At 39.9% G+C, this 13,752-nt stretch overlaps 1 protein-coding gene across 3 annotated transcripts in view; it reads left to right on the top strand.

The window, feature by feature from the left end:
* Nucleotides 1–13,752, top strand: part of LOC122550024 (LIM zinc-binding domain-containing Nebulette-like) — a 387,183-nt gene that overhangs the window by 246,207 nt on the left and 127,224 nt on the right. For all 3 annotated transcript variants that reach the window (XM_043690429.1, XM_043690430.1, XM_043690431.1), the window contains exon 4: nucleotides 1,563–1,670. In XM_043690429.1, coding sequence (XP_043546364.1) covers nucleotides 1,563–1,670 — 108 coding nt within the window. The remainder of the gene's footprint in view (nucleotides 1–1,562; nucleotides 1,671–13,752) is intronic.

Here is a 13,752-nt window from a genome sequence, read left to right as displayed (position 1 = left end):
CAAGGATTGGTGAAGGGAATGATCCTTGTTGGAAGGCAGAGAGGGGTGGGGAGGGGAAGAGGTTCTTGGTGGTGGGGTCTAGTTGGAGTTGGCAAAAATGTTTAAGGATGATGCATTGGGTGTGTAGAGTGGTGGGATGGTAGGTAAGGACAAGGGGGACTCGCTATTGCTTTTGGGAGGGATTTAGAGCAGTGGAACGTGGAATGGATGTTGTGCGGTGAAGGGCTGTATGGATGACAGAGGGGGCAAAAGATAAAAGTAGGTGGACATCTGGGATGTTTGGGAGTGGAATGTCTCCTCATCTGAGCAGATGTGATGTAGGTGGAGGAATTTGCAGAACGGGATGGAGTTCTTGCAGGGTATTGGGTGGGAGGAGGTGTAGTCCAGATAGTTGAGAGTGTCTGTGGGTTACTTGTAAATGTCCACTGGAGACTGTCACCAGAGATGGAAATGGAGAGGTCAAGAAAGGGGAGGGAGGTGTCAGAGATGAACCATGTGATTTTGAGGGTGGGGTGGAAGTTGTGGGCGAAGTTGTTGAACTGCTCCAGTTCAGCCTGGGTGCAGGACGCTGCACCGATGCAGTCATTGATGTAACGGCAAAAGGGTTGTCTTTGAAAGCAAGAAAGCAATGCTAAACCTTTAAAAATTGGCTGGACCTCATCTGAAGACCATTTTATTAATAAAGTTTTAATACTTTATTAATTTTGGATACTATACTTTAGAATTTATATTCAACCTTGAGAGTTGATGCAGAACAAAACTACTACAGTTGTACTTCAGGGAATAGGAATTTCAGTTATGTGGAGGTATTGGAATAGCTGAATAACAGTTCAGCACCCAGGCTGAACTGGAGTGGTTCATCAACTTCGCCCACAACTTTCACCCCACCCTCAAATTCACATGGTCCATTTCTGACACCTCCCTTCCCTTTCTTGATCTCTCCATTTCCATCTCTGGTGACAGTCTCCAGATGAAAGGCTTTTGCCTGAAATGTTGATTTTCCTGCTCTTCGGATGCTGCCTGACCTGTTCTTTTCCAGCACCACACTCTTGATTCTAATCTCCAGCATCTGCAGTACTCACTTCTGCCATATTGGAATAGCTAGCTGTTCTCCTAAGGGCAATATATGTTTCAGAGGAAATTTGATCGAGGTATTCAAAATGAAGGAGGACAAATTGTTCTAGTTTGCAAAAGGGTGGGTAATCAGAGAACATACACTTAAGATATTTGATTTAAAGAAATCAGAGACAACATAAGGAAAGATTTTTTAACATGGTGAATTATGACGACCAAGAATGCAGTGGTCAAAAGGATGGTGGAAGCAAAGGTGCTAAGTCTTAAAATGTAATTGATTAAACACTTAAGGCAAAATATTTACAGGGTTAAGGGGAAGGAACAGGGAAATAGGATTGAACTGATAGTTTAAATCATGGAAGACTGAAAGGCCTCTTTCATTGCAGTATAATTCTAAATTTTCTGGTCGAAAAGAGGTATAGAAATAAATAAATGAAGTCATTAACTTTGATATGCTCCTTTTAAGTTACATTTTCTTTACCTTCCAGGCCAAGTATAAAGAAGACTTTGAAAAGAACCGGGGAAGAGGATTTAGTATTGTTACTGACACTCCTGAACTGCAAAGATTAAAAAGAACTCAAGAGCAAATTAGTAATGTATGTAATGTTCTGTGTGAGAACATGCATGAGGGCAATTTTTATTTCTTGTTTCGTGCATTAATTGTAGACAATGAAAATGGTATAGCTGTGTTAGGAGAGAATGATTGTGTATATGTGTGCCTGTGTGTGGTGAAAATAGAATGCCTGGATATAGAATATGGAGTGAAATGGAGTGATTTTTTTCCCAAAACCCTCATTTTGTTTTTGTTGCAATGTACAATTTGCCCCACTAGAAACAAATGTGTTAATGTGTTCCTAGAAAGTAGGAATTGTTTTATTTCACATGGATTCTCGAAGCGCACGTGAGGCTGTTTGAATGTTTTGTGACATACACATGAACATGCACAAAAGTACACCATGCATCATATGAATGTGACCATCACAACTTTATTCAAATCAGAAAATGTTTAAAACTGCAATAATCTTGCCTTTTTTCAAAAGTTGTATTTACTCGTTTTCCCATCTCTTAATCTCTGAAGGTCTGTGCAGACTGAGGGGATGTTAGGCTTTCTTGATCTTCTACTACCTGAATTAATTCAAGTTCAATACATCTTATGTTAAGTAAAGGTACTGATACACAATCTGTTCCTCTGTCTGTGCATTGTCTGTTGAAGACCACATGAATCATTGGAAATTTATTTCACTGAACTTTATTTTTAAATAATGTATTTGTCTTTTTGAAAAACGTGAAATTCCAGTTGAATTATTTTGCTTCCAAGTTTTAAAAAATGTCTTAAGATCAGATCAGAATTCTTGTGGTCTTTAAGAATTGTGTAAATGCAGTGGATCACTTAACTTAAGCTGCATGAACTAATAACATTAACATGGAAATGTTTGGCTGAACACAATGGATTTTTCTGGTGTTTGCTATTATCAAGAATTGTTTTCACACCAATCTCAGGATCATAAAGGCACATTGACGGCACAATTAATCATTTTGAGTTGAACATTTTGAGTTTCACCAGTTAATTTTCAGTGCTTCTACAAAGACTAATGGGCAGTGAAGAATATTGTGAAAAAGGTAGGCCTGTTTAAATTTAAAGTTACATTGTTTTGTACTTTAAACTAATTAGCAACCAAATACATCAAAAAATATTTTCTGCATCTCGAGTAAATAGTTTTATTTTCCGGGTTTGTTAACCAAAAAGCAACAGTCACTGAATCAAACCCCGAAGGCACAATTTGTGAAATATACTCTTAAAGTGATTTAATGTGTACTGAACATGGTGTGTACACAGAGCAAGGTGATCAATCATGTGAATAAACTTACATCTGCTTACCATTAAACCTCAGAAAATCTTTGCAGTGTGGATTATGTTAGCACTTGTTAGTTGATCTTTGGTGAGTTAACTGAGTGAATAACCTATATTTGAAGGCTATAAAATGACATTAGCTGGACTTGGTAGTGTAAAGTGAATGTTGTATTTAGTGAGTTAATATGAGCAATTTCCTAATTCTTTTAAAGATATCAAAACTGCTGATTAAATTTGGCACACTATTGCTGTTAGATGGTATAGCATGTTTTTTTGATAGTTTTTTTTGTTTATTCACAGGATGAGGGCAATAAAATAATTTGTTTTATTTGAATGCACATGATTAATGTTCCTTGTAATGTGAAACTGGTTGTTTAGAAAGTCCATTATCTGTATGCTGAGTATGGTAATATCTAAATATTATCCTAATTTTACTTGCTTAAACTTAACGTTTCTTCCCATAATTAGACCTATTTTGCATTATTTCAACAATGACTTAAGTTTATCTGAAATTATGCTCGATGTATTTAATAGGTGACTTTCTCTCAGCTTCCTCTGTGCTTCTTCCAAATAATGGGTAAGTTAAGAATTACGATTACCCTATTTTGGCTTTAATGTATGTATTTTTGTGAGCTATTTTTCATCCATGATGGATTTCAGTGTTTCGAAATGAACTTTTTCCATGCATGTCAGTAGCAGGTATTTCAAGGCGCAATGTAGTATGGTTGTAATTTCTAGTCCTTTAGTATTATGTAAAGGTCAAAGAACAGCATATATCACCATTACAGATGTCTTTAAGTATGACGGGCAGTGTACATTGAGTTATGATCAGTTTTATGTTGTAAATTGGTACCTGTGGAGATGGAAACAGAGTAAATGTTTCAGATTAATGTTTTTTTTTGTCAGCGCTGAGTGTTGCATTGAGTCCTCAGAGTATTTCATTGAGATACCTACAGTCAGTTAGGATTGAAAGAGGTGGAGTCATTGCATTAACCTGGAATCTAAACTCAGATTGCAGAACTGAAAGGGAAAGTGCTGTACATAAACTATTGGTACTGTATCAAGTGAGCTAGTATTCAGTCAATTATTTTGTATCAGCTATTATCTCAACCACAATAAATAACTTTAATTCTCCTTTGTATTTATGTGCCAATGCAATCCTGTAATTATTTTTCTTCATTGGTGATGATACAGAAAGCGACTTTGTTTTGAATAGGAGAAAGCTGTAATCAGTAGACACCTAGTGAAAAGAAAAATGGTGCTACATGCATAACCTTTAAATTACTGCCAAGCTGCTGTGTCAAAATATGTGCATCACCGAAATGCGTTTGCCCTTCCATCCATCCCAAGACAGAATCTGTTTCAGATTTTGGAATGGGGACAGCATGAAGGTGAAATCATCTGTAGTGTTAATCCTGGATTGTTAACCTCTTGTAGACTAAGGAATTTAGCATTGGAAGCCATTCTGACCAGAGAAGTCCTTATTTTAGTAGAATTCTCAAAATTTGCAGTATTACTGTTGGAATCACTTCACAAACAGAAAGTGATGGAATTGCATAACAGATCGAGCAACGTTTATGGAAAGAGAAATATTTCATGTTGATGCCCTTTTTTTTATCAGAGCTGTGAAAAGTTAGAGATATAATAGATTTTCAGCAAGGGGTGGGTGGAAAAAGGTCAGAGGAAGGCTTGTGATAGGGTGGAATATGGGAGAGATTGAATTTAACTACCTGCAGCCTGAGTAGGCAGGGTAAAAATGGCCTAATGGCCCATCATTACATGAAGATAAAAACCAAACAGGAGTTACTTTTCTCCCACTTGAAGCTTTTGTTAAAGGTCTTTCTCTTTTAATACTAGCCAATGTTCACAAATTATTGGTACCTCGTAATAACATTAATCTAGGAAGCAATCATCAGAAACAACCTGAACCATCTGTTCTTCATTAGAATAACTTGTAAACCTGCCACAATATTTTGCTCCAGCTGTTTTTCCCCGGAAGTACTGCATACACCCCATCTCATAATTCAAGTGAAAAAATTTGGCTGTTACATTGGAACAAAAGAACTGTATTAAGTTTGGAAATGTATTTACCTATGTAAATAAAACCATGGAGATGCCAGCTCAACAGTAGTGATCGCTAATTCTTTTTCCCATTAAGTTTTTGCATTTTGTTTTGCAGAAGAAATGCTTTTCTTACTAATTTAACAGAGAGAATTGAAGAACTGAGCCGTACTGAATACCACCATCTAAAGGAAAGATACCAGTGAGTTTATTGGTAATCTCTAATTCCAGTTGGTCAGACTTTGAGCATAATCATAACTGTATTTCATGACTGCACCAAAATAAACTTTGCATATACAGTATTTTTTATAAATGAGTTTTGATACAAAAGTGTCAATTTATTCTAATAACGTTTTATGGAAAAATCCCAGTGAAATGTTACTGAGGTAAAGCAATATCAAATTATTTATGTTGCAAAGTCAATTGTCCATTTTTTGGTCAGTTCTCCAATCAACACATATTACTTAGCTTACGTATAAATGTAAAAGTGTGAGCATATTGGGCCTTGATGCTGAACCTCATGTTAGAGGTGCTGTATGAGGAGTAACATAGAAGTTTTGTTTCAGTAACCAACCAGCAAATTATCTTTGGCCTGAGGGCATATACAGGAGATTGGGGGTAGGAGGGGGTATTCTGCAATGTGGAATGTGACAGTTAGGCTTGTGGTGCATTCATAAATGATTGGGAGTTTGGGTTGGAGATAGGTTATGGAGCTGTTGTATTTACATGTGCACGGAGTCAAAATGGTGCCGGAGTTATTGGTAAAGGACATTTCTTGTTTGCCCTTGGAAATGTTCATAGGTTGCATTAGGAATTGGAAGCTGGATTTTACTGTTGCAGGTTACTGTTCTTTTGCCAATAAAACACTACCTGAATAGAGTCATTGAGTCATAAAGATGTACAGCATGGAAACAGACCCTTCAGTCCAACCCATCCATGCTGACCAGATATCCCAACCCAATCTAGTCCCACCTGCCAGCACCCGGCCCATATCCCTCCAAATGTCCTATTCATATACCCATCCAGATGCCTCTTAAATGTTGCAATTGTACCAGCCTCCACCAAATCCTCTGGTAGCTCATTCCATACACGTACCACCTTCTGTGTGAAAGAGTTGCCCCTTAGGTCTCTATTATATCTTACCCCTCTCACCCTAAACTATGACCTCTAGTTCTGGACTCCCAGACCCCAGGGAAAAGACTTTGCCTTATAATTTTGTAAACCTCTATAAGGTCCCCCTCAGCCTCGGACACTTCAGGGAAAACAGCCCCAGCATGATCGCCTCTCCGTATAGCACAAATCCTCCAACCCTGGCAAGATCTTTGTAAATCTTTTCCGAAACCCTTTCAAGTTTCACAACATCTTTTTGATAGGAAGGAGACCAGAATTGCACGCAATATTCCAACAGTGGCCTAACCAATGTCCTGTACAGCCGCAACATGACCTCCCAACTCCAGTACTCAATACCCTGACCAATAAATGAAAGCATACCAAAACCCGCCTTCACTATCCTATCTACCTGCGTCTCCACTTTCAAGGAGCATGAATCTGCACTCCAAGGTCTCTTTGTTCAGCAACACTCCCTAGGACCTTACCATTAAGTGTATAAGTCCTGCTAAGATTTGCTTTCCCAAAATGCAGCACCTCGCATTTATCTGAATTAAACTCCATCTGCCACTTCTCAGCCCATTGACCCATCTGGTCCTGATCCTGTTGTAATCTGAGGTAACCCTCTTCGTTGTCCACTACACCTCCAGTTTTGGTATCATCTGCAAACATACTAACTGCACCTCTTATGCACGCATCCAAATCATTTATGTAAATGACAAAAAGTAGAGGACCCAGCACCGATCCTTGTGGCACTCTACTGGTCACAGGCCACCAGTCTGAAAAACAACCCTCCACCAGCACCCTCTGTCTTCTACCTTTGAGCCAGTTCTGTATCCAAATGGCTAGTTCTCCCTGTATTCCATGAGATCTAACCTTGCTAATCAGTCTCCCATGGGGAACCTTGTTGAACGCCTTACTGAAGTCCAAAGAGATCATATCTACTGCTCTGCCCCCATCAATCCTCTTTGTTACTTCTTCAAAAAACTCAAGCAATCTGCTTGCTGAGTAAGTGAATAGTGAAAATTATTTTCCCCACTATATATCCTGTGGGTTGTAATTGTAAGTTGTCTTTTTCAACAGACTAGAGGAACTCTTGATGCAAGACACAAGGATCCTTTTTTTTTCAAATATGCAGATTCATTTTTGAAGACATTAGATTCGTCTAAATGGTTATACTAGATCACATGAGGTTGTGGGTTGCCTATCAGCCCAGTCAGGCATTAAAAAAAGGCTGAGGCCAGTTTGCTTGTTTCCTCATTGAGCAGGAGGAACTTCAGGAAAGGATGACATTACCGGTAGTATTACACAAAGGACAAGGTGATATGCAAAGGCAGATGTGCATTCTTACTGAAGGAGGGTTACCCACCAACTAGTGCAAACTATATAAAACCTGGTCAGGGCAACATCTCCTAGGAGTACAGAATACTTTTCTGAGTAGCCAACACTAGCACTGATACATTGGAGCTTACATCAATAGGAAGGCGAACATGTGGAACAATCCTTTTGATCAAAAATGAACTGGAATCAGAAAGTCATTTTGCCTAGAAGTGAATTCTTATGGAAATTAGAGGGAACAATTCTTTCTAATAAAGATAATATGTAATGTATTCTCAATTCCATTTCTATAATGCCCATTTAATTCGAATCCACATTGTGTTAATATCTAGTTTTGTGACTAATTGTGCTGTGTGAGCTGGCAGCTGGTTGATTGTAATTAATAAACAGAAGGTGTTTCAACACTGTTTGTGTCTGATCATTTCAAACAACAAGGCTGGGGCTTATTCCTCTTTAACAGATCAAACTAGTTCAAGGATATGTGAACAGCAGTCACAGATCAGTAAGCTTTGAAAAGTGGGAGTTAGAGAAGATGCTACAAAAGGGATCCTATTATCTGTCTTCACGTACTTGGAGCCATGTAGACTGTGTGCAATCGGGTTCTGCCTAGTACATCTGGAGAGCTCAAACTGTGCCAGTGATTAGATGCTGGAGTGCAGCCATGTGAAGCTTCAGTGAGATGCGGTATTGGGAAAAACAATTGAGTAACTGGGAGGTGAGCACATCCCTAATGAGCAAATGGATTATTAGACTAATACCATTAAGGTGAATTGTGGTGGCTGTGGAAAACTTTGCTGATGAGGCCTATCATGCCTGAACAGTCAACAAACAAACTAATCTGTATATGACACATGTGACTGACAGTCTTAAAGAGTGCTAAAATGCATGAGGAAACCCTTGATGTCTTTGTGTTAAAAAGTGTTGAAAATGCAGCTTTCTGGTAAGCAGACAATTCCATATCAAGAGGTCAGTTTGATTTGAAAAGGACAAGTGATCAGGGTGTGGGCTGGATTCAGAAAGAAAAGAAAAGTGAAAAGAATATCATAAGAATCCTAAGAAAATACCTAATTTAAGTTGGGACATAACCGACCTCTGAATTGAATTTAAAATGTTTCAGCAGCATTGAGAGCTATCATTTGTAGATTTGGGTAATTCCAACGTGGAAAAACAGCCAATAAGACTTGCTTGGCAGCTGGAATCTAAGGACATTCAATTTTGCTCTCCCTCCTATAGGAAGGATGTTGTAAAACTTGAAACAGTTCAGAAAATATTTACAAGATTGGAGGGTTTGAGCTGTAAGGAGAGGCTGAATAGGCTGGTGTTATTTTCCCTGGAGCGTCGAAGGCTGAGGGGTGACCTTATAGAGGTTTATAAAATCATGAGGGGCATGGATAGGGTGAATAGCCAAGGTCTTTTCACAGGGGAGTTCAAAACAAGAGGGCATAATGTGAGAGGTTTAATGTGAGAGGTGAAAGATTTAAAAGGGACCTGATGGGCAAATTTGTTACGCAAAGGGTGTGTGTATCTGGAATATGCTGCCAGAGGAAGTGGTGGAGGCTAGTAACATTACAACATTTAAAAGGCACCTGGGTGGGTAGATGAATAGGAATGGTTTTGAGAAATATTGGCCAAGTGCTGGCAAATGTGACAAGTTGAACCAAAGGGTCTGTTTTCTTGCAGTACAGCTCTGTGACTACACAGACTTAACACATCAGGATTAACATGATTATCAGCATGATCCCCAAATGAAATAAACCACAGTTGAAGACCAAATTTGGTTAAGTATCAGTACATATTGTCTAGAATTCATGTCATTTATTTAGAGGCTGATAGAACTCGTAGATCACTTTGAAGTCGATGCAGAGTAAAGGACTCATAATAAGAATTTTTGGATGGGGAGCTAGCAAACAGAATTGTTGAAATGGGTATTCCATCCAGTTTTGTGGAAGTTTTCCATAAAGATTGGTTAGCCAAACCAAAAGCTCATAGCTTGGTAGAGCTACTGAAGGACAACACAAGTACAAAGTAATTCCTGAATAACAGAAGATGAAAGAACTGCAGATAGAATCATAGAGTAAAAGAGCATGGAAACAGACCCTTGGGTCCAACTAATCCATGCCGACCATTATTCCAACCTAAACTAGTCCATTATTCCCCCAAACCTTTTCTATTCATGTACTTATCCAAATGTCTTTTATATGTTGTAACTGTGCCTGTATCCACACTTCCTCTGGGAGTTCATTTTATACACTAATCAGTCTGAGTAAAATAGTTGCTCCTCATGACCCTTTTAAAACTTTCTCCTCTCTCACCTTAAAAATATGCCCCTAATTTTGAACTCCTCCACCCAAGAGAAAAGACCATCACCATTCATCTTTTCTATGCCCCTCATGATTTTATAAACCTCTAAGAACACCTCTCAACCTTCTATGCTTCAGTGAAAAATTCCCAGCCCATTTTTATAACACAAACCCTCCAATCCCAGCCACATCCTGATAAATCCTGTCTGAATCCTTTCCAGTTTAATAATATCCTTCCCTAAGCAGAGTGATCAGAACTGTACATAGTATTCCAGAAGAAGCCTCACCAATGTCCTGTAGAACGGTCAATATAACGTCCTGACTCCGATCCCCAAAAGTCTGAACAATGAAGGCAATCATGCTAAATGCCTTCTGAATCATCCTGGCTACCTATGATGTGAATTTCAAAGAATTGTGTTCCTGAATCCCGAGAGGTCACTGTTCTTCAACACTACGCTAGTCCCTAATGTCAATTGTATAAGTGGTACCCTTGTTTGTTTTAGCAAAATGCAACACCTCACATTTATGCAAATTAAACTCCATCTGTTATCCCTAAGCCCATTGACCCAGTTGATCAAGATAGAATCGTAGAGTCATAGAGATGTACAGAACAGAAACAAACTCTTCAGTCCAACTCTTCCAGCGCCTGACCCATATCCCTCCAAAACCTTCATATTCATATACCCATCCAGATTTTTTTAAATGTTGCAATTGCACCAGCCTCCACCACGTCCTCTGGTAGCCCATTCCACACACGCACCATCCGCTGTGTGGAAAAGCTGCCGCATAGGTCCCTTTTATATCTTTCCCTTCTCACCCTAAACCTATGCCCTCTAGTTCTGGACTTACTGACCCCAGTAAAAAAACCTTGTCTATTTACCCGATCCAAGCCCCTCATTTGATAAACCTCTTATAAGGTCACCCCTCAGCCTCCGACGCTCCAGGGAATACAGCCTTAGACTATTCAACCTCTCCCTATAACTCAAATCCTTCTATCCTGGCAATATCCTTGTAAATCCTTTCTGAACCCTTTCAGGTTTCACAACAACTTTCTGATAGTAAGGAGACCAGAATTGCATGCAATATTCCAAATTTGGCCTAACCAATGTCCTGTACAGCCACAACATGACCTCCCAATTCCTGTACTCAATACTCTGACAAATAAAGGAAAGCATACCAAACACCACCTTCACTATCCTATCTACCTGCAACACTACTTACAAGGAGCTATGAACCAGCACTCCAGGGTCTCTTTGTTCAGCAACGCTCCTCAGGATCTTACCACTAAGTGTATAAGTCCTGCTAAGATTTGCTTTCTTAAAATGCAGCACCTCGCATTTACCTAAATTAAATTCTGTCTGCCACTCCTTAGCCCATTGGCCCATCTGATCAAGGTCCCGTTGTCATCTGAGGCAACTTTCTTTGCTGTCCACTACACCTCCAATTTTGGTGTCGTCTACAAACTTACTAACTGTACCTATGTTCACATCCAAATCATTTATATACATGACGAAAAGTTGTGGACTCAGCACCGATCCTTGTGGCACTCCACTGGTCACAGGCCTCCAGTCTGAAAAATAATCCTCCACCACCACCCTCTGTCTTCTACCTTTGAGTCAGTTCTGTATCCAAATGGCTAGTTCTCCATGTATTCCATGAGATCTAACCTTGCTAATCAGTCTCCCATGCGGAACCTTGTCGAACGCCTTACTGAAGTCCATATAGATCACGTCTACCGCTCTGCACTTCCTCCTCTGTAATATGGTCATTTTTCAAGATGTCACCATCTATTTCCCTACAGTCTATATCTTCCATAGCCTTTTCCACAGTAAATACTGATGCAAAATACTCGTTTAGTATCTCCCCCATTTTCTGTGGCTCCACACAAAGGCTGCCTTGCTGATCTTTGAGGGGCCCTATTCTCTCCCTAGTTACCCTTTTGTCCTTAATGTATTATACATACCCTTTGGATTCTCGTTAATTCAATTTGCCAAAGCTATCTCATGCCCCCTTTTTTGCCCTCCTGATTTCCCTCTTAAGTAGACTCCTACTGCCTTTATACTCTTCTAAGGATTCACTCGATCTATCCTGTCTATACCTGACATGCTTCCTCCTCCTTCTTAACCAAACCCTCAATTTCTTTAGTTATCCAGCATTCCCTACCAATCTTTCCTTTCACCCTGACAGGAATGTACTTTCTCTGGACTCTCATCTCATTTCTGAAGATTTGCCATTTTCCAGCCGTCCCATTACCTGCGAACCATCTGCCTCCAGTCAGCTTTTGAAAGTTCTTGCCTAATACCGTCAAAATTGACCTTCCTCCAATTCAGAACTTCAACTTTTAGATCTGGTCCATCCTTTTCCATCACTATTTAAAAACTAATAGAATTATGGTCGCTGGCCCCAAAGTGCTCCCCCTACTGACTCCTCAGTCACTTGCCCTGCCTTATTTCCCAAGCGTAGGTCAAGTTTTGCACCCTTTTGAGTGGGTACATTCACATACTGAATCAGCAATTTTTTCTTCTGCACTCTTTACAAATTCTTCTCCATCTAAACCCTTAACACGATGGCAGTCCCAGTCTATGTTTGTAAATTTAAAATCGCCCACCATAACACATTATTATTCTTACAGATAACTGAGGTCTCCACACAAATGTCTTTCTCAATTTCCCTCTGACTATTAGGGGGTCTATAATACAATCCCAATAAGGTGATCGTCCCTTTCTTATTTCTCAGTTCCACCCAACTAACTTCCCTGGATGTAATTCCCGGAATATTCTCCCTCAGGACAGCTGTAATGCTATTCCTTATCAAAAACGCCATTCCCCCTCCTCTCTTGCCTCCCTTTCTGTCCTTCCTGTAGCAATCCAAAGGATGTGCAGGATAGGTGAATTTGCCATGCCAAATTGGGTAAATATAGGGTAGGGGAATGGGTCTAGGTGGGCTACACTTTTTGAAGGGTCGGTGTGGACATGTTGGGTCGAATGGCCTGTTTCCATACTGTAAGGAAACTAATCTAATCTAAAAAATTTGTATCTTGGAGCATAAAGTTGCAAGTCCTGTCCATCCCTGAGCCATGTTTCTGTAATTGCTATGATATCCCAGTCACATCTTCCTAACCATGTCCTGAGTTCATCTGCCTTCCCAGTTAGGCCTCTTGCATTGAAATAATTGCAGTTTAATTTATCAGTCCTACCTTGTTCTCTGCTTTGTCCCTGCCTGTCCTCACTGTTTGACTCACTTCTTTTCTCACTGTACCAGTCTCAGATTGATCTCTTTCCTCCCTATCCGCTGGGTCCCACCCCCCACCTACCTAGTTTAAATCCTCCCTAGCAGCTCTAGCAAATCCCTGCCGGTATATTAGTCCCTTTCCATTTTAGGTGCAATCCTGTCTTTGTACATGTCACTTCTACCTCAGAAGAACATAGAACATAGAAAAATACAGCGCAGTACAGGCCCTTTGGCCCTCGATGTTGCACCGATCCAAGCCCACCTAACCTACACTAGCCCACTATCCTCCATATGCCTGGTAATGAAACGTCTGGATATCAAACCTACAGCTCAGCGAGCAAACCTACACTCTAGGCTTAGTAGTGACAGTAGGAAACCATTTGTCCATAATGCCCTACAGCAGATTAGTGAGTATTTGGGAATAAACATCAGATAGCACTATGTCTACCACCAAACGAGGGGTAGGGCAGTGGAAAGAGAAAATTCTACCATAAAAAATAAATTGACAAAATGCTGTGAGGAACTAGGGATGACATGGACAAAGGCACTTCCAATTGTGCTAATGTATATGAGGTCTAGGAGGAGAGGGAGAGCTAATCTTAGCCCGTTTGAGATTTTGTTTGTTAGGCCGACAAACACAGGAATTGTCCCGAGACGTAAGGGAAGCCAGATAACAGGCCCCTGTGAGGATGAGGTGTTGTGTTACTGCATGAAACTCTCTACACTTCTGTCCCAAATACAAAATCAAGTGAAGACAGGACTACCCCAGTCAGCAGAAGGGAAGATGTA

Source organism: Chiloscyllium plagiosum, chromosome 5 (assembly GCF_004010195.1).
Source record: "Chiloscyllium plagiosum isolate BGI_BamShark_2017 chromosome 5, ASM401019v2, whole genome shotgun sequence".
Lineage (NCBI taxonomy): Eukaryota > Metazoa > Chordata > Chondrichthyes > Orectolobiformes > Hemiscylliidae > Chiloscyllium > Chiloscyllium plagiosum.
Note: the sequence above shows the minus strand (reverse complement) of the source record. Positions and strands in the feature narration are given on the sequence as shown.